This window comes from Narcine bancroftii, chromosome 3 (assembly GCF_036971445.1).
Source record: "Narcine bancroftii isolate sNarBan1 chromosome 3, sNarBan1.hap1, whole genome shotgun sequence".
Classification (NCBI taxonomy): domain Eukaryota; kingdom Metazoa; phylum Chordata; class Chondrichthyes; order Torpediniformes; family Narcinidae; genus Narcine; species Narcine bancroftii.
This window is the reverse complement of record NC_091471.1, coordinates 109399035-109423491: the sequence shown is the minus strand read 5'-3', so window position 1 is coordinate 109423491 and position 24457 is coordinate 109399035. Positions and strand designations below refer to the sequence as shown.

Below are 24457 nucleotides of genomic sequence, written 5' to 3'. Positions count from 1 at the left end.
GCTTATGGAAAACCTCATTTGGAAGGCGGGTTGTGAGTGCTTGCTTCAGCCTGTTCGAAGTTCTTGTGGTTCATACAAGAGGAGAGGACTGGCTGTCTAATATTTCACTTGAAATAAAAGATAGAAAAAGGAACTCTGTGGTGACCTGAAAGAAAGAGGTTATCATCTGGAGAACCCTGATTGGACAAGTTTCTTCCGCAAGACACTGAAGTGGGTGGTTACAAGGAATCAGTTGTGGATGTCCAGTGAACAACAAATCTCTCTCTCTAAAACCGACAAGAACCTTCCTGAGTGGTAACCATTTATCTTTCTAGCACCAAAGCCTGGTGAACTTCATAATTGTTAAATTCTGTGCACAGTATAAGAATTGCCTGCAACCAGTGAACTTGGAGGAATGAGAAGTGAGATAGGATTGTGAATCAAAGAACTTTTCTGAATTTACATATACATTACATACATGTACACTTAGAATTAGAAGGGAGTTAAGTTAGGTTAGTTAAGTTAATAGTTATAAGTTAAAAGTTTGATCCTGTTTTCATGTTTAAAGATAATTAAAAGCAACTTTTTGTCTTTGTCTTTGTCTGTTGCTGCTGGGTTTTGGGGTCCTCTGGGCTCGTAAGACTGTATAAATAGCACACCCTGAATTGATGTGTTAGAGGTTATTTTGACTTCATCCTGTCACTTAGCACATTTTAAGCTTTAACAACTAACTCCAGTCTCATTGTACCATGTCACAACACAATGCAGTTTTAAAATGTCTATAGTAGTTCTTCAGTAAACGTCTGTTGTATTCCTTTTGTCTACAGTGACCTGGAGAAATTGAGGAAAATAAGACGGCGAAGTCCTCATGATGATACAGAGGCTTTTACTGTACATTTGAGATCTGATGTGGAAGCCAAGTGGGTATTGCTCAATTTTAATCCTGAAATAATGCATAAATAAGTAAGAAATGCAAGCTATATAAATGTTAAAATGTTTAATTTATGATCACAAGGTGAAAACATTGAAAGCGATAGAGCTGAGAGCAGAACAGAAGTAGAATATGAATGAACACATGGCTTTTCGATCAAATGTTCTATCAATCCACCAACATTCCATGCCCTTAACATTTCTGGTCCAAATTATATTTTCTTTAATGCCTAATAGTATATCCTAACCCAAGGTTCCTTTAATGTATCCATTCTGGGTTTTTTTGTGTCGATATACTGTGCGATATACGATATACTATTTCAACTTGGAAATCAATAGAATTGTATTGAAATTAAATACAGCTTTCTCTGTCAAGTACATGATTCAGTATGTTCTTCAATATAAAATGCTTTCATGTGCCCTTTGTTAGAATGTTGAATGTTGTCATTGAATTATAGCCAACAAGTTTTGTGTAATTTGCAGAATAAATATCCTGTGTTTCACTGAATGTTGTTTTTTCTTATAATAATCTTGACTATGGAATCAGAAAGGTGATACCTTACAAAAACACCCCTGATGAAAGGTTCAGGTTGAAACATTGACCACCTTTTACTTCCAATGGGTGCTGTGTGACCTGCTACGTTTCTTCAATACTTTAGTCTACTGCACTAGACTCCAGCATTTGCAGATTTTCTTGTTTTCCTCAATCTGCAGGAGTATCAGAGCATGCCAATTTCCCTTGAGAGAAGTCATTCCAGGTATAGACAGAAGGATTAGAGAAGTGTTGAATAATTTTTTTATTCAAAGAATGGTGGTATTTGCAAAATCACTGCCTAAAAGTGCATGAAGATACAAATGTTCAATTTATTTTTAAAAAATATTGGAAGGATTACTTGCGTCATAATCTGAGACTAAGATCTTTTAAGTTGTAATAATAAATTGGATAAATACATGGATGGGAGAGGTCTGGAGGGTTATGAAATGGGAGCAGGTCCCTGGGACTAGTGGAATAATCAGCACAGACTAGAAGGGCTGAATGACCTGTTTTCTGTGCTGTAGTGTTCTCTGGTTCTAAGAACTGCAAATTTAGGAAATTTTCAGCAAGTCTGCAGGGCGGCATGGTCGGCACAGTGGTTAGTTTAAAGCCTTTACAGCGCCAGCGATTGGGACCAGGGTTCGAAATCTGTGCTGTTGTTAAGGAGTTTGTCCCTTCTCCCTGTTTCTGCATGGGTTTTCTCCGGGGGCTCTGGTTTTCTCTGACAGTTCGAAACGTAACGGGGGTGTAAATTAATTGGGTGTAAATTGAGCATCATGGACTCATGGGCAAAATGGCCTGTTGCCGTGCTGTATGTCTAAATTTATACCTGGGGCCTAATGTACTTGTACATTTTGAACATTCACTGAAATTGAACCACTTAGAGCAATGACATAAGCCATCAAAACAAAATAAAAATGGGATTTATTTCCATAGAAATGGAATCAAAAAGCAAAGTTACTTTAAACTTGTATGAAGCTCTGCTTAGACTGCAGGAGTAATTTCTGAGATCCAGTAAAAAGAATATAGCAGCACTAGAGAGGGAGCAGAGAAGAATTATACTGGAATTGTGGGCATCAAATAATAACAGTACCTATTATCTTGTGATGTGCAAAATATTTGACAACTTTCCAGTTTAAAATAAAGGAATACACATAGCATTTTCATTGACAATTCAGTATATATTAAAGTTTAACAAGAAATTGCTCCCAAATGACAAAAATGCTCAACAGACTGAAGGAAAGAACAAGTATCTATTAATTTAAACATTTTATTTTCTTAATGTTTAAATTATAACCTTTTTGACTATCACAGAAATTTTTCTGACAGTTATTTCATCACTTGCCATTTGTAATAGCATTTAACATTTGAAAGTGTGTTCAATTTATTTTCCAGTTGATACCAAAAATTTGAGAGCATTGAGTTTCAGCAAATGGAGACAGTGGTCTGTTTCTTCATGAATAGGAGAAGAGAAACCTACTTTAAGCCAATGTTACTAAATCACCAAGATATAATATGCCAAGTTGATGATAGTGGGAAGGATGCATTTGATACGATATCCTAGAAATGTATTCACGGGATTCTTTTTTTTCCACAAACAAGAGTTGAATGTCGTCATCAATGAAATGATCTATGAATAATGCAGAGGGGCAGCATGGTTAATGTAGCAATTAGCATCATGCTGTTACAGTGGCAGCGACCTGGGCTCAAATCTGGCGCTGTCTGTAAGGAGTTCGTATGTTCTCCCCGTGTCAGAATGGGTTTCCCCTGAGTGCTCTGGCTTCCTCTCACTTTCAAAGCATACTAGAAATTGTAGGTCAATTGGGTGTAATTGGGTTGCATGGGCTCATGGGCCAAAAGGGCCTATTACTGTCCTGTATGTCAATGTGGAAATGTGTCTCTTGTAGTATGCTGTACATTATTAAATTGAGTTTTTTCTCTTTCTCCCTCATCTTGTATATGCTTTTTATGAAAGCTTTCTTTCTTCAATCTTTTTATTAAACATCTTGTATCAAACAATACATAAGAAGAATAGAATACAGAATCAAATACTAAAAACAGAAACATGCATATATTGCAATACATAATACAACATATAACATTATAACATAGTGAACAATATTATCCCTTTCTCCTCAATTTGGAATATTCAGAAAAGAGAAAAAAAAATATTGTTAAAACCCCATCTAATCTACCAAAATAAACAAAATAAAAACAGCAAAAAAAATTACTGGGCAGCCTAAACTGAGTGTTTACTACAACAGATCAGTGCAAACTATTTATCTGGTCTTTGCCATTTAAAAAAAAACAACAGAAATCCAGAACAGTCTGGAAGATGGTCAAAATTCAAATGAACTCATACAAAAATACAGTACAACTCTGATTATCCAAAATCAGATTCTCAGAAATCCTAATTTATCCATTTTTTTTTCCAAGCCGAACTGACCGGGGACCTTGGTGGGGAGGTTTTGGTGATCGGTAGTGGCCAGCATTTTTTTTTTGGTGAGAATTAAACATTATTTCAATGCTTAAAAAGCAGTCCCTTTTTGCTTGTTACGTGATATGCTGTTGCTACTGGGCTGTTTTTTTTTTAAATGACTCTTTATCTGACACAGGCCCAGTCCCAACCATTTCGGATAATTGGAGTTGTACTGTAGTTTATGAAAGGACGCCATCTCATCAAACCTAACAGAGATATCAAAGTGCAGCTTCTAATTTTTTCTAAACTTAAATATAACATAACTTGAGAAAGCCATTGCATCAAAGTAGGCGAATTAGGATCATTCCATTTAAATAAAATGGCTCTTCTGGCCAACAGTGTAGTAAGTGCAGAAGTGAAAACTTGGCCCACCTCTGGAACTATAATTCCAAAAATAGCAGTCAATGGATTAGGTTGCAATCTAATACTCAGTAATAATTGACAAAGTCTTGAAAATATCTGTCCAATACCTCTCCAATACAGAGCAAGACCAAAGCATATGTGTTGGTGTGGCCACTGTGATTTAGATCTATTTAGGTCTAACATTAGGAAAGATACAGGCCAATTTTTCTTTTGACATATGAACCTGATGTACCACTTTAAACTGAATCAATGTGTGTTGGGCACATAATGAAGAGGTATTAGCCATTCCAAAAATCTTTTCCCAAAGTTCCTCTGGGAGAAGTGACTGAAGTTCCAATTTCCAAGCTCTTCTAATTTTATCATCAGAGATCAATTGCAATTTTAATAAATTATTTTAAATATTCCCCAGTAAACCCTTATGGGAAGGTTTCAAATGAAAGAGAGTATCAACCAAATCAGGTTGAAATGATACAGGAAAGTTAGGTAATATTTTATCCAATGCATTCTTAAAATGAATTTTTCCTATAAACCTTGAGGAATATTTGTTTGGGATATTTATTTTTTTGTAGATGAAAGACAATTATATGGTGTTCAGTTCAAATTCTAAGACCCACAAATTATTTTACACACGAAAAGGACTGTTAATGGGCCTTGTTTGCTGTTAATGATTCCAATAATGAAAACTTATTTTCCTGTGGGGTATTAAAATCTATAACTGCTTATCCCAAAGTCAGGCATATGAGTTGGAATTTCTTAGGATGAGGTCATTTTGGACCTTTTGCATTTGGGGAAGTGATTGGGAGGATGAGGATATAGTGGAAAGAGGAAGGTGAAAATGTTGGGCATTGAACATCAGAGCCTGTACAGTGTGAGGCAGGTTTGGTGAGACTTTGCAGAGTGATCCTAGCCTTTATGGTGCCTGTTGTGACCAGGAACAGGAACATTTGGGGACAGACAGTTGGTCCTTGAAGAGAAGCAGCAAAGGTAATGACATCTGTATATATTTGGCATGTATATGTTTGTTGGACAAATATGTTAGTGGGAAAATGTCAGGGAGTTGTATTTAACTTTTATTGGTGCATGCAGAGACAAGGCAATGGCCAAGTGATCTTGTGTCTTCAGGTAAGGAGGACAGAGAGGAAGCAATTGAGCTCATTAAGGTCAGAGTCTGGTCTCACAGTTCATGGGATGGGGTGGCAATCAATGGGAAATGAGTGCAGTGGAGGGCAGGTGAGAGGTCAAAGGATGAATGAAATGGAGATGTTTCTGAAGGGGCTTCCAGTGGTGTGCTGTGAGGACAAAATTGTTCTGAGAATATAGCAGTTGCAATGAACTTTGCACGGGAAGTGATTTCATATTCTGCCATCTTGATCAGGAATTTTGGTCAAGGTGAAAGATATTTCACATTTAGTGAGGATGTTATGTGATTGATTTTTCTCAGTATTGTCTTTTCCATCAGGAGTAATTTGGCAGTTTTGGATTTTTTAAAAACATTTTCTGCCCTCCCCTACCAAAGAAAGAGGTATAGGTGCCAGAAGGAACAGTTGCTGCCCCTCTACCATTAGATGCCTAAACAAGAAACTCAATCAGGGACTCAATTGTGGACTCCTACTTTGCGCATTATTTATTACTGATTTTTTAATGCAATTGTGTATTCAGTTTGTTTACATTTCATTCCTTGTTTTACATTTCCCTTCTTTGTGTATGTATATCTTTCTCTTGAGTGCAGCTTGCACTACTGATCAATAGAAATTCTGTCTGGCCCACAAGAAAAAGAATCTCGGGGTTGTATCTGATGTCATGTATGTACTCTGACAATAAATTTGAACCAATAAAATAGTTCCAGTTTTAGAAGTTGTATAGTCAATTCTTGATATTCAAATTTTCAGCATCCCAAATATATTCCTAATTAACTACCTTGCATTTTCATTAGTATTAATGCCTGAACTAACATCACTATAATAGAGTATTTCGTGTGATTGTATTGATATGTATGGGAGTAGTTTAACTACAAATTGATTAACATGTATTATCTTGCTGCATATTCTCTGCCTCCTCAGTACTTTGGTTGTAAAGCACTGGGAATATTGGGACCACAGGCACCATGTAAACATATAACTTCAGTTTATTTTTATTGGACATAAACTACAATGTACTAATACGGTGTGTATATCAAAATAAATGGCAGACATTTAAAAGCCATTTGGACGAAGATAACAAAGGGTAACATGGTTATGAATCAAGTGCAAACAAATGGGACTCACTCAGATTGGTAATTTGGTTGGCATGGTGAGTTGAGCTAAAGGGCCTATTCCTATTGTTACGAGCCCAAAACCCAGCAGCAATAGATATTCACCAAGGCAAATGGTTACTTAAACAAAAGTTGCTTTTAATTATCTTTAATCATGAAAACAGAATCACACTTTAACTTATCACTATTGATTTACCTAACCTAACTTAATCCCCTTCTAATTCTAAGCACACGTGCTTGTAATGTGTGTGTAAGTTCAGAAAAGTTCTGTGATTCACAGTCCAATCTCACTTTTCTTTCCTCCAAGTTCACTGGTTGCAGGCAGTTCTTATACTGTGCACAGAATTTAACATTTATGAAGTTCACCAGGCTTTTGTGCTTGAAAGGTAAATGGTTACTGCTCAGGAAGGTTCTTGTCAGTTTCTTGTCAGCCACTTCAGTGTCTTGTCAAAGAAATCTGTTCTCCAGATGATAACCTCTATCTTTCAGATCACCACAGAGTTCCTTTTTGTTTCCCTTATTCCAAGTGAAACATTAAACAGCCAGTCCTCTCCTCTTGCATGAACCACAAGGGCTTTGACCAGGCTGAACTAAGAACTCCCAACCTGTCTTCCAAATGGGGTTTTCCACAAGCTTGCCAGTTTGTCCTGTTCCAGTCCTAGCTGCTGTTGCTGACTATTCCTGTGGAACTGATCTCTCTCTCTCTCTCCATCTCTCTCGCTCTCTCTCTCGCTCTCTCTCTCTCTCTCTCACACACACACACACACACACACACACACAGAAAGAAAAGCCTGTTTGCCTCTCTCTGCTTGTAAAACCACATGATCTCGGACACTCTCCAAAGCTTTTGCAAAGGCTCTGAGGCCCCAACATTTCTAGCATTAGCAGAGCTCCAGTATTTTAAATAAGATCTGTTTTAAAGTGTTTGTATGTGACCTACATGAACAAACCTTTCCCAATTTATCTCCCAAAATCATCTATATACTCTGTCACACTGTGCTATATCACTCAATGACTAATTTACTGAACTGCATTCTTTTTAAGACATTTGAGTGTTATGGCACTGGTTTCCTTATTTGAGGAAAGATGTGTTAGCTTTGGAGTTAGTGCAAAGGAGGTTCAACAGGTTGATTCCAGATATGAGAGGGGTTTAGCTTCTGCAAAGAGATCAAGTTGTCTGGGACTCTACTCGCTGGAATTTAGAAGAATGAGAGGATATCTTATAGAAACGTATAAAATTATGAAAGGCATAGATAAGATGGATGGAGGTAAGTTGTTCCCATTGGTGAGGGGAGACTAGAATTAGTGGACTAGCCTCAAGATTCAGGGTAGTAGACTTTGAGTAGCGATGAGGAGGAATTACTTTTCCCAGAGGGTGGTAATCCTTGGAAGTTGCTGCCCATTGAAGCAGTGGAGGCAACTTCACTAAAAACATATTTAGACAAGGTTGGATAGATTTTTACATAGGGGAGAAAAGGCAGGGAGGTAGAGATGAACCATTCATCAGATCATCCATTATCTAATTGAATGGCAGAGGAGACTTGACTGGCTGGATATTCTAATATTCTTATAATGAGTCATTTTTCTTCTGCCAGGTGATGTATTTATATTGATAAAAATAATTGTATATAATAGTTTCTGAGAGCATGCTGCTTGACAGCCTCCAAAAATAAGTTTTTACCACAGTGCTCAATTTTTATGTCACATGCCTCTCTCTCTGTTAGTATCAGCAGATGCTTCATTCTTATTTTTTTGTCAGCTATTACCTTTGCAAACTGAATTATTTGTGAGGTCTGCTCTCTGTACTTGTAAACGAGTAGAAGAAAACATTCTCTCTAAAGCAATTGAATGTTATTTGAAGGAAACATGACTAATTAAACACAAGATGGGAAAACTACTCGTCTTGTACAATCAGATATAAGTATTTAAATAACTTTGTGAATGGAAGTTTGAAACTTGTGTTATTAGCCGAGTATATATCATCATTTCTGATCATTACTCAATATTGTTTTTCAAGAGCTCTTGACGTGCATGGAAGTTTAGAAGCTCTTGCAAGGGCAAAAAAACAACGTAAAGAAGAGGAAATCGCATATAGAGAAAGTAAGTGAATTATTTCTGGGGAATTTTAATAAAAAGTTGATATTTTGTTTTAAATTATTAACTCTGGGAGAATTAAGGGGATAAAAACCTGAAAATTCATGTTTTATCATACCAAAGACTGTTTACTAATTCTTTTCATAATTGTTCAAATTCTAATCCATTGGATTTCATTCCAACTATGCAGATTTGAATTTGAAGGATGGTGGTTCAACTAACTACTGTGAGCTCACTTCTGATTCCAATGGCTATAATCCTGAAATTTAAAGTTCAATTATATAATCCTGAATCTTTTCAACTACATAATATTTTTCTGTTTAACTGCAGTACATGAATCACACTGACAACCCAGTGGTGCTCAATTGAGTAAAAATTTGGTACCAGATTAGACATCACTTTAGTTGGGCAGTGACATCAGTTCAGGGTCTCTTAAGTAACAAATAGTAACAGGTCAATGGCGAATGCCATCTCATTGGCTTTACACAAAGCCCTGGAACACCTGGACAGCAAAGATGTATATATCAGGATGCTCTTTATTGACTACAGTTTGGCATTTAACACCCATCATCCCTTCAAAACTCCAATGACCTGGGAGTTAACACCCCACTGTGTAATTGGATCATGGATTTCCTCACCTCCAGACCACAATCAGGGAAGATTGATAATTTCTCCTCCACAATCTCCATCAGTTCCAGAGCACCACAGGGCTGTGGTCTTAGCTCCCTGCTCTACTCACTTTACACCTACGACTGTGTAGCTGAGTATGACAATAGCACCATCGACAAACTTGCTAATGATACCACGGTAGTGGGTTGTATAAAGGAAGGGGATGAGACAGTATACAGGATGGTAATTGAAAACTTGGCTGAAGGGTGCACCAACAACAACTTTGTACCCAATGACACCAAAACTAACCAGGATGTTAACTTCAGGAAAGGAAAGCCAGAGGTATACAATCTAGTGATCATTGAGGGATCAGAGGTGGAGAGGATGAGCAAATTTAAGTTTTTGGGAATCACTATCTCGGAGGATCTTTCCTTGACACAACACATCAATGGCTTTGTGAAGAAAGCACGTCAGCGCCTCTACTTCCTCAGGAGTTTGCAGAGGTTTGGTATGACACCAGAGACCCTGGTAAATTTCTACATAAGTGTGGTAGATAGTGTGCTGACTGGCTGCGTCACAGTCTGGTATGGGAATACCAATACCCATGAGTGTAAAGCTCTCCAAAAGGTAGTGGACACAGCCCAGGACATCACAGGCAAAACTCTTCCCCACTAATGAGTACATCTACAGGGAAAGTTGCTGTCGAAGGGCAGCAGCAATCGTCAGAGACCCACATCACCCTGCGCACGTTGTGTTCTCACTGCTACCATCAGGAAAGAGGTATAGGTGCTACAAGTCTTGCACCACCAGGTTCAGGAACATCTGCTACCCCTCCACCATCAGACTTTTCAATGATAAACTCAATCAGAGAATCATTTATGGACTTTTACTTTTGCACTTTATTGATTTTCTTTTTGTTTTCTCCATATTGCACAGTCACTTTGTTTTCATTCGTTATCTTTACAGTTATTTTATTGTTTACATGTTTATGCTGTATACAGTTTATTTTTGCACTACCAATTAGTAGTAATTCTGCCGTGCCTGCAGGAAAAAACAATCTTGGTTGTATTTTCTTTCCAAGGTTTACTTTTCAAAATCCCAGCTGTCAGCCATTTATCCTGAACTAGAGGACAAGTGCAATAGGCATAATCACTTCCCTTGCCACCTTAGTCACATGTTTTATCACTGCCCAAAAACACAAGGGTTCTGGAGCAGTCTTCAGCACACTACTTGAAATTTTTAAAATCAACTTGCAACCCTGCCCGTTGACTTCAATATTTGGAATCTACGACAACTCCCTAAATTCCCTGCGGAAAGACATGATAGCATTTACATCCCTATTAGCCAAGCATCTAACCTTATCACACTGGAAGCCTAATAGGAGTCCTTCTAATAAACAATGGATTAAGGATATCAATTTCTTTATTAAAATGGAAAACATCAAATACTGTACACATTACAGGAGTCAACTAGAAATCTTTTCCAAAAATGGCAACCCGTTAGGCCATTTTTTCCAAATTATGAATGCTTACAGAGTAAAAGATTAACTGTGAGATGGTTGTACAAGTACAATCGGTAAAATACCGATGATACAATCAGCAAAGGTGTTTGGGAGTGGAGTGTGTGGGTGAGTATTTGAGGATGTATGCAAACGTTGGTGTATGTGTATGTTGTTTTTTCCTGTTTTAAAGAAAAAATTAAAATAGGAGCACAATGTACATCTGTATAATGTGAACAAAGTTGTTTTTGATGCTCAATAAATATATTTTGGAAAAATAACTGGTGTACATGAAGTTAAATACAATCATTTAATTTGCACATAACATCTATTTTGTAATTGTCAAGGAAACTATCTTCAAATCAGACGTGGTTGTGTCACCCTGTTGAGAAACAAAGACAGTTCATGACTTGCGGAGTTCATGCAAAAATTTTGTTTGTGCATATGCATGGAAGGTTTCAGACTCCCCATACATCTTCTTAGAATAGAGTTTCCAGTAAATATTTATAGTTCTGTATCTTGCATTACAATATTTCATAACACTCTCTAAAACTATCTACTTTGTGCAGGGCTACAGATGTTCTGTTATCTGGAGTGACACAATGGTAATGCAGCTGTCTTGCAACTCCAGTAACTTGGGTTCTTGATCTGTCTGGTTGGCATTTGTACTTGTATCCAGTGACCGTGTGGGTTTCCCCTGAATATTCCTGTTTCCTTCTATATCCTGGAGATATGCTGTTTTTTGGTTTAATTGTCAGTTGGGAGAATCACTGAGCATTTGTGAAAGTATAATTTACTCAGAAATGAGTGCAGAATGAGATTGATAGGGTTACTTTGAGAGCTGTCATTGGGCTAAATCACTACCTTCAGGTTCACGTTTATCATCCTGTGCAGTGACAAAGTTGGTTATGTTAGCAGTCCTGTTGGTCAACACATATGACAGTAGTAAAACCTGCTCTATTTATTTTTTTTTTAAACTTTATTTATTTAAGAAAATTATTAATAGAAAAAAAATATACAGTTCAATATGTAATTTTATATATATATATATATATATATATATATATATATATATATAAATTATACCCCTCCCACCCCATCAGCCAGCTCTCTTGGGGAGAGCTTAAAAAAAAGGAAAAATATATGATACCTCAAAGTACATCTAAATTCATATATTCCAAATACAGTAACCACATTAACAAAAAAGAATAATTATCATGCAGACTGTATGTAATTTTTTCCACAACAATACAAGCTTTCAATTCATTATGCCATCGCATTATATTAATCACTGTTATCTTTCCATGTATTTGCTACACATTTACGAGCTACAGACAGTACTAAATGTACAAATTCAATCTGAAATTTATTCAGCCCTAGTCCCTTTAAAGGAACCATGTAACTCATTAAAAAATAGATGGATCTAATGGTAACTTAGTCATATAATTTTTTTAAAATTAATCTAATTTCTTCCCAAAATGGTTGTACATGAACACAAGACCAAACAGCATGTAAAAAAAAAAGTACCAGTACATGCACCACATCTAAAACAAGAATCTGAGTTACTAAAACCATATTTGTTAATTTCTTTGGAGTTAAATATAACTGATGTAAAAAATGATAATTAACCATTCCATACCGTACATTTGTCAATTTAGTTACACTGTTGTAGCACATATCTGCCCAATAATGTTCAGGAAAAACAAAAGCTAAATCATTTTCCCACTTAAGCTTAGACTTCTCCCATTTCGGTTTATCCATATTGTCTTGTAACACTTGATACATAACAGAAATATATCCCTTTTTTGGTATAGAAGAAATCAAAGATTCAAATTCCTTCAATACAGGTAAAGTCATCTCTCTACCATACATGTCTTTCACCAGAGCTCGAAGTTGATAATAAACCAACAAAGAATTTTCAGCAATATCAAAAAGTTCCCTCAATTGATTAAAGGGAAGAAACTGTCCTACAAAACAATCCTGCAATGTCTTTATACCCTTAAAATCCCAACTCTTTAAATAATTATTAAATAATGAAAAAGGAATAAGCTGATTATTATATAATGGGGTTAACATTGACAATTTACCTTTTGATCCTAAAATCTTATTTCTTTTAGTCCACACCTTTAATAAATGCTTTAATATTGGCATATTATATTCCCGCAACAAATTTATATTCCATCAATATATATATAAATTGATGCACCTCAATTTCAGAAATGCAAGCCTTCTCAACTTTCGCCTAATTTGGGAGTTGGTCCAAATCCATCAATCTACTAATAAATTTCAACTGAGCTGCTTCATAGTAATTTTGAAAATTAGGTAATTGAAGTCCACCTACCGCATACTTCCAAGTAAGTGTATATAATGCTATCCACAATAGTTTACCTTTCCATAAAAATTCTCTCACGGGTTTATTCTGAAAAAAATCCCTTTAAAAGAGGACACGGTATTGACAGAAATAAATATTGAATTTGAGGAAAAATATTCATCTCAATACAATTAACTCGACCAATTAAAGTTAATGGGAAATCGTTCCATTGAATTAAATCTGCTTTAATATTTTTTAGTAAAGGAACGTAATTTAACTTATATAAAGATTGATGCTTCCTAAATATTTAATTTTATCAGACCATTCCAATTTTATAATATCTTTATATTCTGAATATCTCCTTCTCCAACTGGCAAAATTTCACTCATCCCAATTAACCTTATATCCAGATAATGTTCCATATTGCAATAAACATTCCTGCAGATGCGGCAATGATCGTTCTGGGTCTGTCAAATATATCAAAACATCATCTGCAATTAAATTAATCATATATTCATCATCCATAACTCTCATCCCTCTTATCTGTTCATTCTGTCTTATTGTTTGAGCTAACGGTTCAATAGCCAATGCAAACAAGACTGGTGACAATGGACACCCTTGTCAAGTTGAACACGTCAATTTGAACGGTAATGAAACTGACCCAACCAATAAAAAAGGGCCAAATTTAAACTTCTCCAACGCCTTAAATAAAAATTCCCATTCAACCCTATCAAAGGCTGGTTGGGCTGCTGTCTATATGCATTGACCAAAGTAATCAATCATAGAATATTATCTGATGCATTTCTATTCTTAATAAAACCTGTTTGGTCAATATGTATCAATTTAGGTAAATACTTAGCAAGTTGATTTGCTAACACTTTTACTATAATTTTATAATCTACATTCAATAGAGAAATAGGTCTTTATGAAGACACTTGCAATGGATCACGATCTTTTTTTGGAATTACAGTAATTAAAGCACTGGAGCAAGATTCTGGCAACTCATGCTCTTCAGTTACATCCTCAAACACAGAGGATAAACCTTCATTAAAAAATTTTTAAAATTCCATAGAAAATCCGTCGTCCCCCGGTGACTTTCCATTTAGCATCTCCTGTATAGCTTCTTTAATCTCAAATTCTTTAAACGGAGCTTCCAATTCCACAGCATCTTCCTCCTTTAATGCTGGTAACATTAATTTAGATAAATAAGATTCAATAACACCACTATCCTTTTTCCCCTCAGAAGTATATAATTTTTGATAAAATGAATAAAACTGATCATTAATTTCCTGAGGTTTATAGGTAACTATTGAATTCTTTTTAACAGCATTAAACCTGTTCTGTCTTTAACTGCCATGCAAGTAACTTATGTGCTCTCTCACCCAACTTGTAATAATGCTGCTTAGATCGATTAATTAAATGCTCAAATTGATAAGTTTGCAATGTGTTATAACGTAATTTCAAATTAGCCAAAACCACTTTCTTATCTTCTGTCACCTTTCTGAAATTCCTTCTCCAATTCAGCAATTTGCTTCTCCAATTCTAAACTCTCTGCCATATACTGTTTCTTAACTTTAGTAATGTAACTAATAATCTGCCCTCTTAAATAAGCTTTTAGTGCATCCCATAACACAAAACGACTATCTACAGAATTGTCATTCTCAATCAAGAACAAAGTGATCTGTTCTTTAATAAAGGTAACAAACTCTGGTTTTTTCAACAACATTCTATTAAATCTCCATCTATAAGATTAACGTACCACTTCTGAACTTACAAGAAAAACATAATAAAGAATGGTCTGATATAACCCTACTTTTATATTCCGCCTGTAATACTCTTCCTTGTAAATGTGCTGATACTTTAAAAAAATCTATTCTGGAAAATGAATCATGTCGAGACAAATAAAAGGAAAAATTGATCCTTCTCCAAATATCCACCAAATTTAAGTCTTTCATCAAGGCCCCAATTTGTATCGCCATCATTGATTTCTTTATACTTTTTGGAGATCTATCCAATAAAGGATCCAAAACACAATTGAAATCTTCTCCAACTAAAATATTTTCATTAGCCTGATTTAACAACAAAAAAGCATCAGAAATAAAACTCTCATCAACTACTTTAGGTGCATAAACATTAAGCAAAGTCCAAGACTTATCAAAAATTTTACAATTCACCCTTAAAACCCTCCCAGCATTTCCTTCCATAGATTGTAATTCAAAAGGAAAATTCTTATGAATTAAAATCGCTACACCTCTTGCCTGAGAATTAAATGAAGAAAAGAAACACATGACCAACCCAATTTCTCTTCAATTTGAGATGTTCTTTTTCAGTCAAATGTGTTTCTTGCAAAAAGGCAATATCAATTTTCATTTTCTTAATATAAGACAAAGCTCATTTTCGCTTAATCGGGTTATTTAACCCCTGAACTTTAAAAATTGCAAATTTAAGATTAGACATTTCTATGAATTAACAATATGATCACTCACTACAAATCACTCCCCTTATAATATCTTAAAATCACTATCCCTCCCCTAAATATTTATTTTTTAATTAAAAAAAATTCCAAAACAAAAATTTTTTATTAACCAAAAAAAACTACCCAAAGGTAGAAACACCCTAAAAAAAAACTGGGTGCGGTAAACCCCACTAATGGCAGATGACTATCAAAGATTTCAGTGCCATCCACCCCCTGCCGCTAACCCCCCCGCCCCCCGCCAGAGATACATTATTCACATCAACATAATCAAATATAATCAATATATTCAACCCATTGACTCCTATCCCAATTATTGTTCCGGGTCTTCAATGTCGATAAGACTTTGAGTTAACACTTCTTTCTTTCCATTCTCCCATTTCTCCCATTCTTCCCATTGTCATTTCCATTTGCCTTCCTTTTAGGCGATGGCGACGAAAATAGACCATTTCCTCGCAAGTCTGGTAGTGAATTAGCAAAGATTAATGCATCATGGTCATTTTCAAAAAATTGAGATTGAAAATTACCATAAAAGACTTTTAACACTGCAGGATAACGAAAAGCAAATTTGTAACCCTTCAGCCACAATTGAGTTCCCGACGTCGCCTAATAATCTCCTGACTCAGATCTGCGTTTTTAAAAAAACACTGTTATTTTGAATCATCATTGAAGTTTGACTTTGTTGTGCCTTCTGCACCGCCAGCCGTAGTATCATTTCTCTATCCTGATATTTCAGACAACGAATTAAAACCGCTCTTGGCGGTTGTCCTGGAAATGGTTTCTTCCGTTACGCTCTATGTGCCTGGTCCAACTCTAGGCCTTCTGAAAAAAACTCCTTGCCCAACATCTCTGGAATCCATTTCTTAAAAAAATTTATTGGATTAGAACCTTCAATATCTTCTGGAAGACCCACAATCTTCACATTATTTCTTCGACTTTGATTTTCCAGTGAATCAATTTTTTTTAATAATTCCTTCTTCTGAATTCCCCAATCCACAAAAGAATCTTCCACTTTCTCAATTTTTTCCTTATTACGTTCAAACTGATATTTACATTCAGAAAAACTTGTTTCAATTTTTTTTAATAAGTAACAAGTACTGATTTGATACATGTATTAACATCACTCTTAACTGCAGTCATATCTTCAGACATAGTATTCATTTTAGTTGTCACTTCCAAAAATCCTTGAGTCATTTGTTTAAACATATTATTCATTTGATAAGCAATCCCTTCCAAAGCAGCACACATAGACTCCATTCCAGATTCCAGTGCCTCTTTTTGAGGCCTACCTTCTCTAGTTTCCAGTTCCAATTGCTCCTGCGTGCTGCCCAGTAAAGGTAAGTCGTCTTCCTCTTCAGATGTTGTCGGTCCCTTTCAGTGCGGCTGCGGGTCTGAACACCTGACGACAGCATCCCAGCCACGTCGGGCCGCCGCCGCTCAGTCCCCCCCACAGCCCTCACCTGATCCAGCAACTCCCAAACCCTAGAGGCACCGCGCATGCCCGGTAAGGCCAGGGACTGCGCAGGTGCAGCTTCCAACGTCACTCTGCGTCCCTGGCCCACCCAACGGAAGCGTGGGCTCACGGGCTCCTCTCGGCTGAGTTGCCCACGTGCCTGACCACACGGGCGCGCGATTCGGCACCAACCGAACTTGTCATCGAGCCGGCGCCTTCTTGCGAAGGCAGAATCGGTGCCAGCATCATACTCAGCCAGGCAGGGGTCTTCTGTGCCTTAGGAACTCCCGATATTGACTCCGTGGCTTCAGTTAAGCAGGTAGGCCTCAATTCTTCAGCACTCTTAAGAGATAGTTTCTTCTGCAATTGACTTTTCATTTTTTTTTACATTAGTAGCCATTGTAATCCACTAATGTTCCAAAAAATTAAAAAAATAATTTTTAATCATTTTTATAAACTTTAAAAACAGGTACTTAAAAAACTAGCTGAGGAGGGGTGGAATCGCACATCTGTCCTCTATGCCATCTTGCCATGCTCCCCCACCTGCTCTATTTCTGAGAAAGAATGAAAAGATTGTCCCTTTGCAAGCTTTGTGCTTATTGGTTCTCATAATGACTCAAACATTCTTGTTTGCCTTCACTTTGACTTCCAGAGATGTGAAAGTATCACATCTGGCCCAATCAAAACTACAGATTGAGTTAATATTAATCCTACTGCTTATCAGGCATTAATCTTCCACAAATTCTTCCTGTTTCTACATTATCAATCTACATCACAATAGACTAATTGAGTTTTAATTTATTGAACTTATTTGCAGTCAGAACATGGTTTGACACATGCTTCCACTTTTGCAGATCTTTTCAGGAACCAGAAGTTAATGAAGGAATACAAAGAGTTTTTGGGCACCACTATGGTAAGGTACAGATAATGTACACTATTTCCTGTTTTCTGCTAGTTTCTCACCTAGATACTGTATCATTTAAAAACAAAATGGACTAAAAAAAAACATTTGCGCTTGTTTTTGGTACTCTATAAGCTAATTTAAGATTTGTTGGTATGTCGAAGTCAAAATTGATGAGTGCAATGTTTAAAGTTATGGAGAAATGTTAAATAGTATTAACTATATTTATAGCATTCCTCTTCATGCCATTCCACATGCCATCTTGATTTTCATCATCTCAATCACGAATAGACATAACTTTTGGTGCTACTTAATGCCCTCTTGCACCCTTTAAATTGTTCTTCATATCAATTTTCAAATTCAAATATTCGCTAGCTTTGTTCTTCTAAAGAATTCAACGTTCTTCATCATATTGAATTAAAAATTCTCATGTTTTCAAATTCCTGCAAAACTTTGCTCTTCTCTATGTCTAATGTTTCCCAGTCCTATGTTACTCCTAAAATATATGTGTTTCTCCATTGCTATCTTCCTGATATTTCCTATAGGCATTTATGCCTTTTAGAGCTTAGGGTCTAAGAATCTCTATAAAACCCATTCTTTTGGCTACCCCCCCCCCCCCACCCCCCCAATCTATCTACCTTATTCTCATATTCATTAATTTCCTTATATTCTAAAAATATACCTAAGGTGCTCTTTAATAGATGTTTATTCAATTACTCATGCATCTTTGGAATAGAGCAATGGTTCTCAACCTTTTTCTTTCCAATCACATACCACTTTAAGTATTCTCTATGCCATAGGTGCTCTGTGATTAGTAAGGGATTGCTTAAGGTGGTATTAGGGTGGAAAGAAAACGTTTAAAAACCACTGTTTGAATCGTACCTAATTGACTCTTTTTATGTGCACAGTTAGGAAATAGGCCAATGACAATTTTTCTCAAGCAAAATATATCAGTAATAACTGGTCTAGAGCAGTGTTTCTCAACCTTCCCTTCCCACTCACATACCACCTTGAGCAATCCCTTACTAATCACAGAACACCTATAGCATAAGGATTACTTAAAGTGGTATGTGAGTGGAAAGGAAAAGGTTGAGAACCACTCGAGTAGAGAATTTGAAGATTCAGTCCTCAAACAAATAAGTTTTCTTCTCCATATCCAAAGTGATTGATCCATTATTTTGAAGCCGTGTGTCTCTATGCTTTGGACACTGGGTGGAAAAATACCCATCTTGTAAAACTCAAGTTTTGTTTTTCAATGAATTCTCTTCAATTAAAGGGAATAAAGAGTCTGGAGCTACTCATAAAATAATGCCCTCAATAGAAAGATCAATTTTGTAAATTTTTGTTGCACTTTCTTCCAGGCGAGAAAATGTACATTGTCCTCCATGAATGAACTTATTACAATTAAAACTTACTTTAACAATGGTGTACTCTAATTATCTAGTGTCAGAGGTTAAAGGTTTTGATTTTCAAATGTTCTCTTCAGCCAAAGTCAACAAAAACGACACCATTTTTACAAGGACCAGGAAAAGTCGTGATGGTTGCCATCTGTATGTAAGTCATAATTTTTTTTAAATAAAATTGAATAAAACAATTCATATGGAAAGCTAGATTATGGTGAATTGTTGATGTTTAATAAATGTTTTTTTCTGATTCCTTCTTCTGGCAATCTTTCATGCACCATTCTATTCCTTTATGAGGTAACCTGCAGGATTGCAGCACACCTAATTTTGCAAACTAGCCATGTGCTTATGGTTAACCTATATAGGAGATTGTGTATTTTACATATTAAATGTTTATTTTGTGAATTTAAAACATGTTTTATTGGCCCTTAATCAAAAAAAATCTGTCACTGCTACCTGTCAATATGTTATTTTTGTTAACCCCATCTCTAGCAATGGACTGAATTTTATCTTCAAACTACTTGCCTGGGTTTATACAGGGTCTGCATCGATGTTTTCAGAAGCTATTCATTCATTGGCTGACACCTGTAATCAGGTAAGGAAGTTATTAATTTATTCTAACAATATTGTGTGGATTATTGAATTTGGTGAGCAGGTCTTGAACATCGCACTTTGTTTTTGTATATTTTTTCTGATTTAAAAATGTCCAAGGAAATGTTTATAAATTGCAATTAAAATGACAAGTCAAATCACCTTTATTTATCATTTATACCATGCTCACACGGTAAAGACAAGATAGTGTTTCTCCAGGATCACAAAGCATATTTACAAAAGAATAATGTAATTCAAAGTCCCCTATCACCACCAATGCTTTTACAATTCTGGACTTTTTCCTCCAAATTACCCATTTGCATTATTGAATAATGTATTCTATTTAATGTTGACAAGTAAATATGATTTCTATTTTTAATTAGGCAGTTGGAAGCATTTATTCAGTTATTATCTGTTGAAATTGAAAAATTCAAAGCCTAAGGATATTGAACCTTTCCAAATATAAATTACTGTTACCATGTGGTTATGCATCAAAGTCATTATTAATAGGAGTTAATTTATCGATAATTAGAAACAAATTAAAAATATTTTTAATTAAAAAATGAGTTACTATTGCTGCAGTTGATTTTAATACGTCTGTGTTTACTGCATGTAGCAACTATTTAATGACATGCCATTGTTATGCTCAATTACTTGGAATGTTCAGGAAATGTAAAAAGAAGTTGGAAAATAGTGGATTTTATTGCATCTTGTTCAACTTAATCTTACTTATTACTGGATTTGCACATTAAATGCCAACTGACTTCACCAACACAACCCAAAAATGAATAATGTATTGTGTTCATTCTAACTCCTGCCTGTGGGAAATTGTTGGAAGATAGAAATAAAAAATAATTCTTGGCACATCTTTACACTCATTCCAATATTTCTTTTCCCCCTTTGTTACTATTTTTGAGCCTAATTTGACTGTAATTCAATACATTTCTCAGTCATTTGTATTCAATCCTTGAATCTCATTTGGTAAGATGAACAATTGGTCCTAGGTGCATTGTTATCTTGTGCAATGACATTATCAGTTTCCATCAAGGAACACATCAAAACCTTTTAAACCTAAAGGGAAAAGAGTTCTGTGCCACTTACAGACATATCTAGCTAGTAAACAGTGTAATTTCTTGAAAACCAAAACCATCAATAGTTAACTGTAATGCTTAGCCATTTTGGCATTGCAAGTAAAATCTGGGCTCTTTGGTTATTTTTAAAGTAGAGCTGATTTATTTGCTATATTCTTTTTGACTATTTATACAATATTTGTAAAATTGACACGTGCATTTTCCACAGGCATTACTAGCAGTGGGTGTCATTCAATCTTCCAGGACTCCAGATCCTGGCCATCCGTAAGGAAAACTTTATTTTATTTTACTCAGAAATATTTAATTACTATGTGTCTTAATCTTTACTATTAAATGGGATTAAAATTGTGACCCTTATTCTTTATTAATTTTTTTGAAGATTCAAAAGTGTATAGGTATTATTAGTTTCCACTATTTAAAATGTTTGACCATGGATTAACCTCAATGTGGTACACAAAATAAAGCATAATTCTTCCATCCACAAAACTGATGCAGTTTGGTGACTTGTCTTTACAATTGGTATTCTGATTTTGTTTAAATCAAGGTATGGATTTACAAATATGCGCTCCATTGCATCCCTCATTAGTGGAGTAGGAATTTTTATGATGGGTGCAGGACTTTCCTGGTATCATGGAATTAGTGGACTTTTACATCCCCATCATATAGAATCCTTAATGTGGGTAAGTTCTGTATTAGAAAATGATTCAGAGATGAATTGTTGAATAGATTCAACAAGAAAACTACATTATTTTACTGTTACAGGTGCTCAAACCAAGTTTTAAAATGTTGTACACCAATTCTTTCACTTTACATAATCCAATTTTAAAAAACAAAATAGAATATAAACTTGGGCATGTTTGATTGACTAGAATCTCAGTTGTGCCACATGAAGGAAACTAGCATGTCACATAGCATTTAAAGATTTTCCCATTCAGAATGATATAATTTAGTGTTTAAGTTTGAAATTGAAACCAGTCTGCCTTTGTGCCATTATGACAACAAAAGAAATAATCAGTTATTAATTGTCACTGTTTGGATTGCTATATGCTTTGAGTGTTAAAAATTAAAGTCTAAATAAAATTATTGATATAAAGACATTCATTTGAACCAAGATCCAGCATTCACTTAAAGATGGACAGATGACTGTCACTCAGGGAACAAATATTTAGAGAGGAATGTTTTTGGGTATAATTGAATTTTCTATTAACTTGACTCACTTTTCCTTGCACTTTAAAGGAAGCTGATATTTTGTACATTGTATGTGTGCATTGCATGACTTTCAAGGAGTGTGTTTTTTGTTCCTGATTGAGGACTGATCTTGATGCCATCAAAAAATACTTTTGATTGTGCAAAGCTGCACTTTTAGCTGGAAAGAAATTTTTCTATTACTCTCAAATTCTATTTATTACCACTTTCTGAATTTGTTTTTTTTAAAAAAGCTGTCAGTTGGCGTATGATCTTAGCTTTCCCCACATTTTTTGTGGGCTTGGGAATCTGAATTATTCTGTTCAGACCGTAGAACAGTACAGCACAGAAATAGCCCCTTTGTCCTACCTAGTCCGTGCCGAACAATTATTCTGCCTCATCCCATTGACCTACACCTGATCCATAGCCATCCATACTCCTCCCATTCATATTTCAATCCAAATTTTTCTTAACTGTTTACATCAAGCCCACATTCATCAAAACATCTGGCAGCTCATTCCACATTCTCGCCACTTTGCATGAAGTTCTCCCTAATGTTCTCTTTAAGTACTTCACCTTTCACCCTTGATGCATGTTGTCTAGTTCTTGTCTACTTAACCTCAGTGGAAAAAGCCTGCTTGCGTTTACTTTATCTATACCCCTCATAATTGTGAATACTTGATTTGATTGATAAAATGATTTGTAACCAAATCAGCTTTTCTTTCCTTGGTATTGGGAAAGGCCATGTTGTCAGGTCTGAGCATTATCCCTGATTTTTTTTTAATCAGCAAATTGTTAGATCTTGAGAGTCTGGAAATAGTGTATTTTATAAATCGGTTATTCCACAAAACAATAGAGTTCAAAGATGTATATTGATCTTTGGAAATAAATAGACAATGCTAATGTGTATTTTCACAAGTCAAGATTCAATTTATCATCATTGCAATAAAACAGTGTCATATTACATGAAATTGCTTTTGCCTGCTCTAAGGCAAACAGCTTCAACATTAGCAGAAATTGCCTAAAGTGCCTCCTACAGTCAGAGAAAGAGAAAGAAGCAAAAGAGTCCCCCCCAGAGTCACTGAGTGTCTGTAGATTCGCCTCCAACCCTTCCGCAGCCACATAGTCCAGTCCAAACCATTTGCAACCTGAACTCTAGATCCGAATCACCGACATGGTCAGGAACCATCCTGGTTCAGCCAGTTTTGAGCAAGTCTCTAGCAGTCTGTAGCCCTGCGTCTCCTCTGCTTCTCCTTCTCAGACAGGGTATGATCTACCTGTTTTCTGGTGCCCTGTGCCAGTCCTCTGCTCTGCTGGAGTCTGCAGCTCCTCGTGGCTGTGCTGATCATAGGTACCACCATCTTGGACGTGGACCCCGGGATTTTATATAACAATTAAAGGACAGAAACAGGCCTCTAGTCTGCACCGATTTGCTCCCTGTCCATATCCCTCCAATCCCCTCACATCCATGCACTTATCCAACATTCTCTTAAATGACAAAATTTTCCCTGCTGCAACCACCTCTTCTGGAAGGTCATTCCACTCAGCCACCACTCTCTGAGTGAAGAAGCCCCCTCTTATGTTACTTGTAAACTTTTGGTCCCTAACCCTTAACTTATGACCCCCTCGTTCCAATCTCACCTACCTTCAAGGGGAAGAGCCTATTCACATCTACTCTATCTATCCCCCTGATAATTTTAAATACCTCTATCAAATCCCCACTCAACCTTTGATGCTCCAATGAATAAAGATCCAGTCTAATCAATTTTTCTTTGTATTCTAGATACTGCAATCCAGGAAACATTTTAGTAAATCTTCTCTGCACCCTCTCTACCTTCTTGATATCCTTGCTATAATTTGGGGACCAGAACTGCACAGTGTTCCAAATTTGGCCTCACCAATGCCTTGAACAGTCTCAGCTCTTATATTCTATGCTTTGATTTATAAAGGCCAGCATACCAAAAGCCTTCTTTACCATCCTATCCAAATGAGAATCCACTTTCAAAGAATGATGAACCATTATTCCAAGATCTCTCTGTTCCTCTGCATTCCTCAATGCCGTTACCTTCACTGCATACGTCCTGTTTTGATTATTCCTCCCAAAATGAATTACTTCACACTGATCGATATTAAACTCCATCTGCTATCTTTCAGCCCACTCTTCTAAACAGTCGAAATCCTCTGCAGTCTCTGAAAACCATCTTCACTATCCACAACACCCCCCCCCCCCCCCCCCATTTTTGGTTCATCCGCATGCTTACTAACCCAATTTACCACTCCATCATCCATCATCCAAATTAATCATTAATGT

General features: G+C 36.0%; 1 protein-coding gene across 3 annotated transcripts in view; it reads left to right on the top strand.

Annotated features, from left to right (window-relative positions):
- The window catches only part of slc30a9 (solute carrier family 30 member 9), a 125367-nt gene that overhangs the window by 73286 nt on the left and 27624 nt on the right, over positions 1 to 24457 (top strand). For all 3 annotated transcript variants that reach the window (XM_069924790.1, XM_069924792.1, XM_069924793.1), the window contains 7 exons: positions 807 to 899; positions 8555 to 8637; positions 17830 to 17888; positions 19363 to 19430; positions 19772 to 19874; positions 21170 to 21225; positions 21506 to 21641. In XM_069924790.1, coding sequence (XP_069780891.1) covers positions 807 to 899; positions 8555 to 8637; positions 17830 to 17888; positions 19363 to 19430; positions 19772 to 19874; positions 21170 to 21225; positions 21506 to 21641 — 598 coding nt within the window. The remainder of the gene's footprint in view (positions 1 to 806; positions 900 to 8554; positions 8638 to 17829; positions 17889 to 19362; positions 19431 to 19771; positions 19875 to 21169; positions 21226 to 21505; positions 21642 to 24457) is intronic.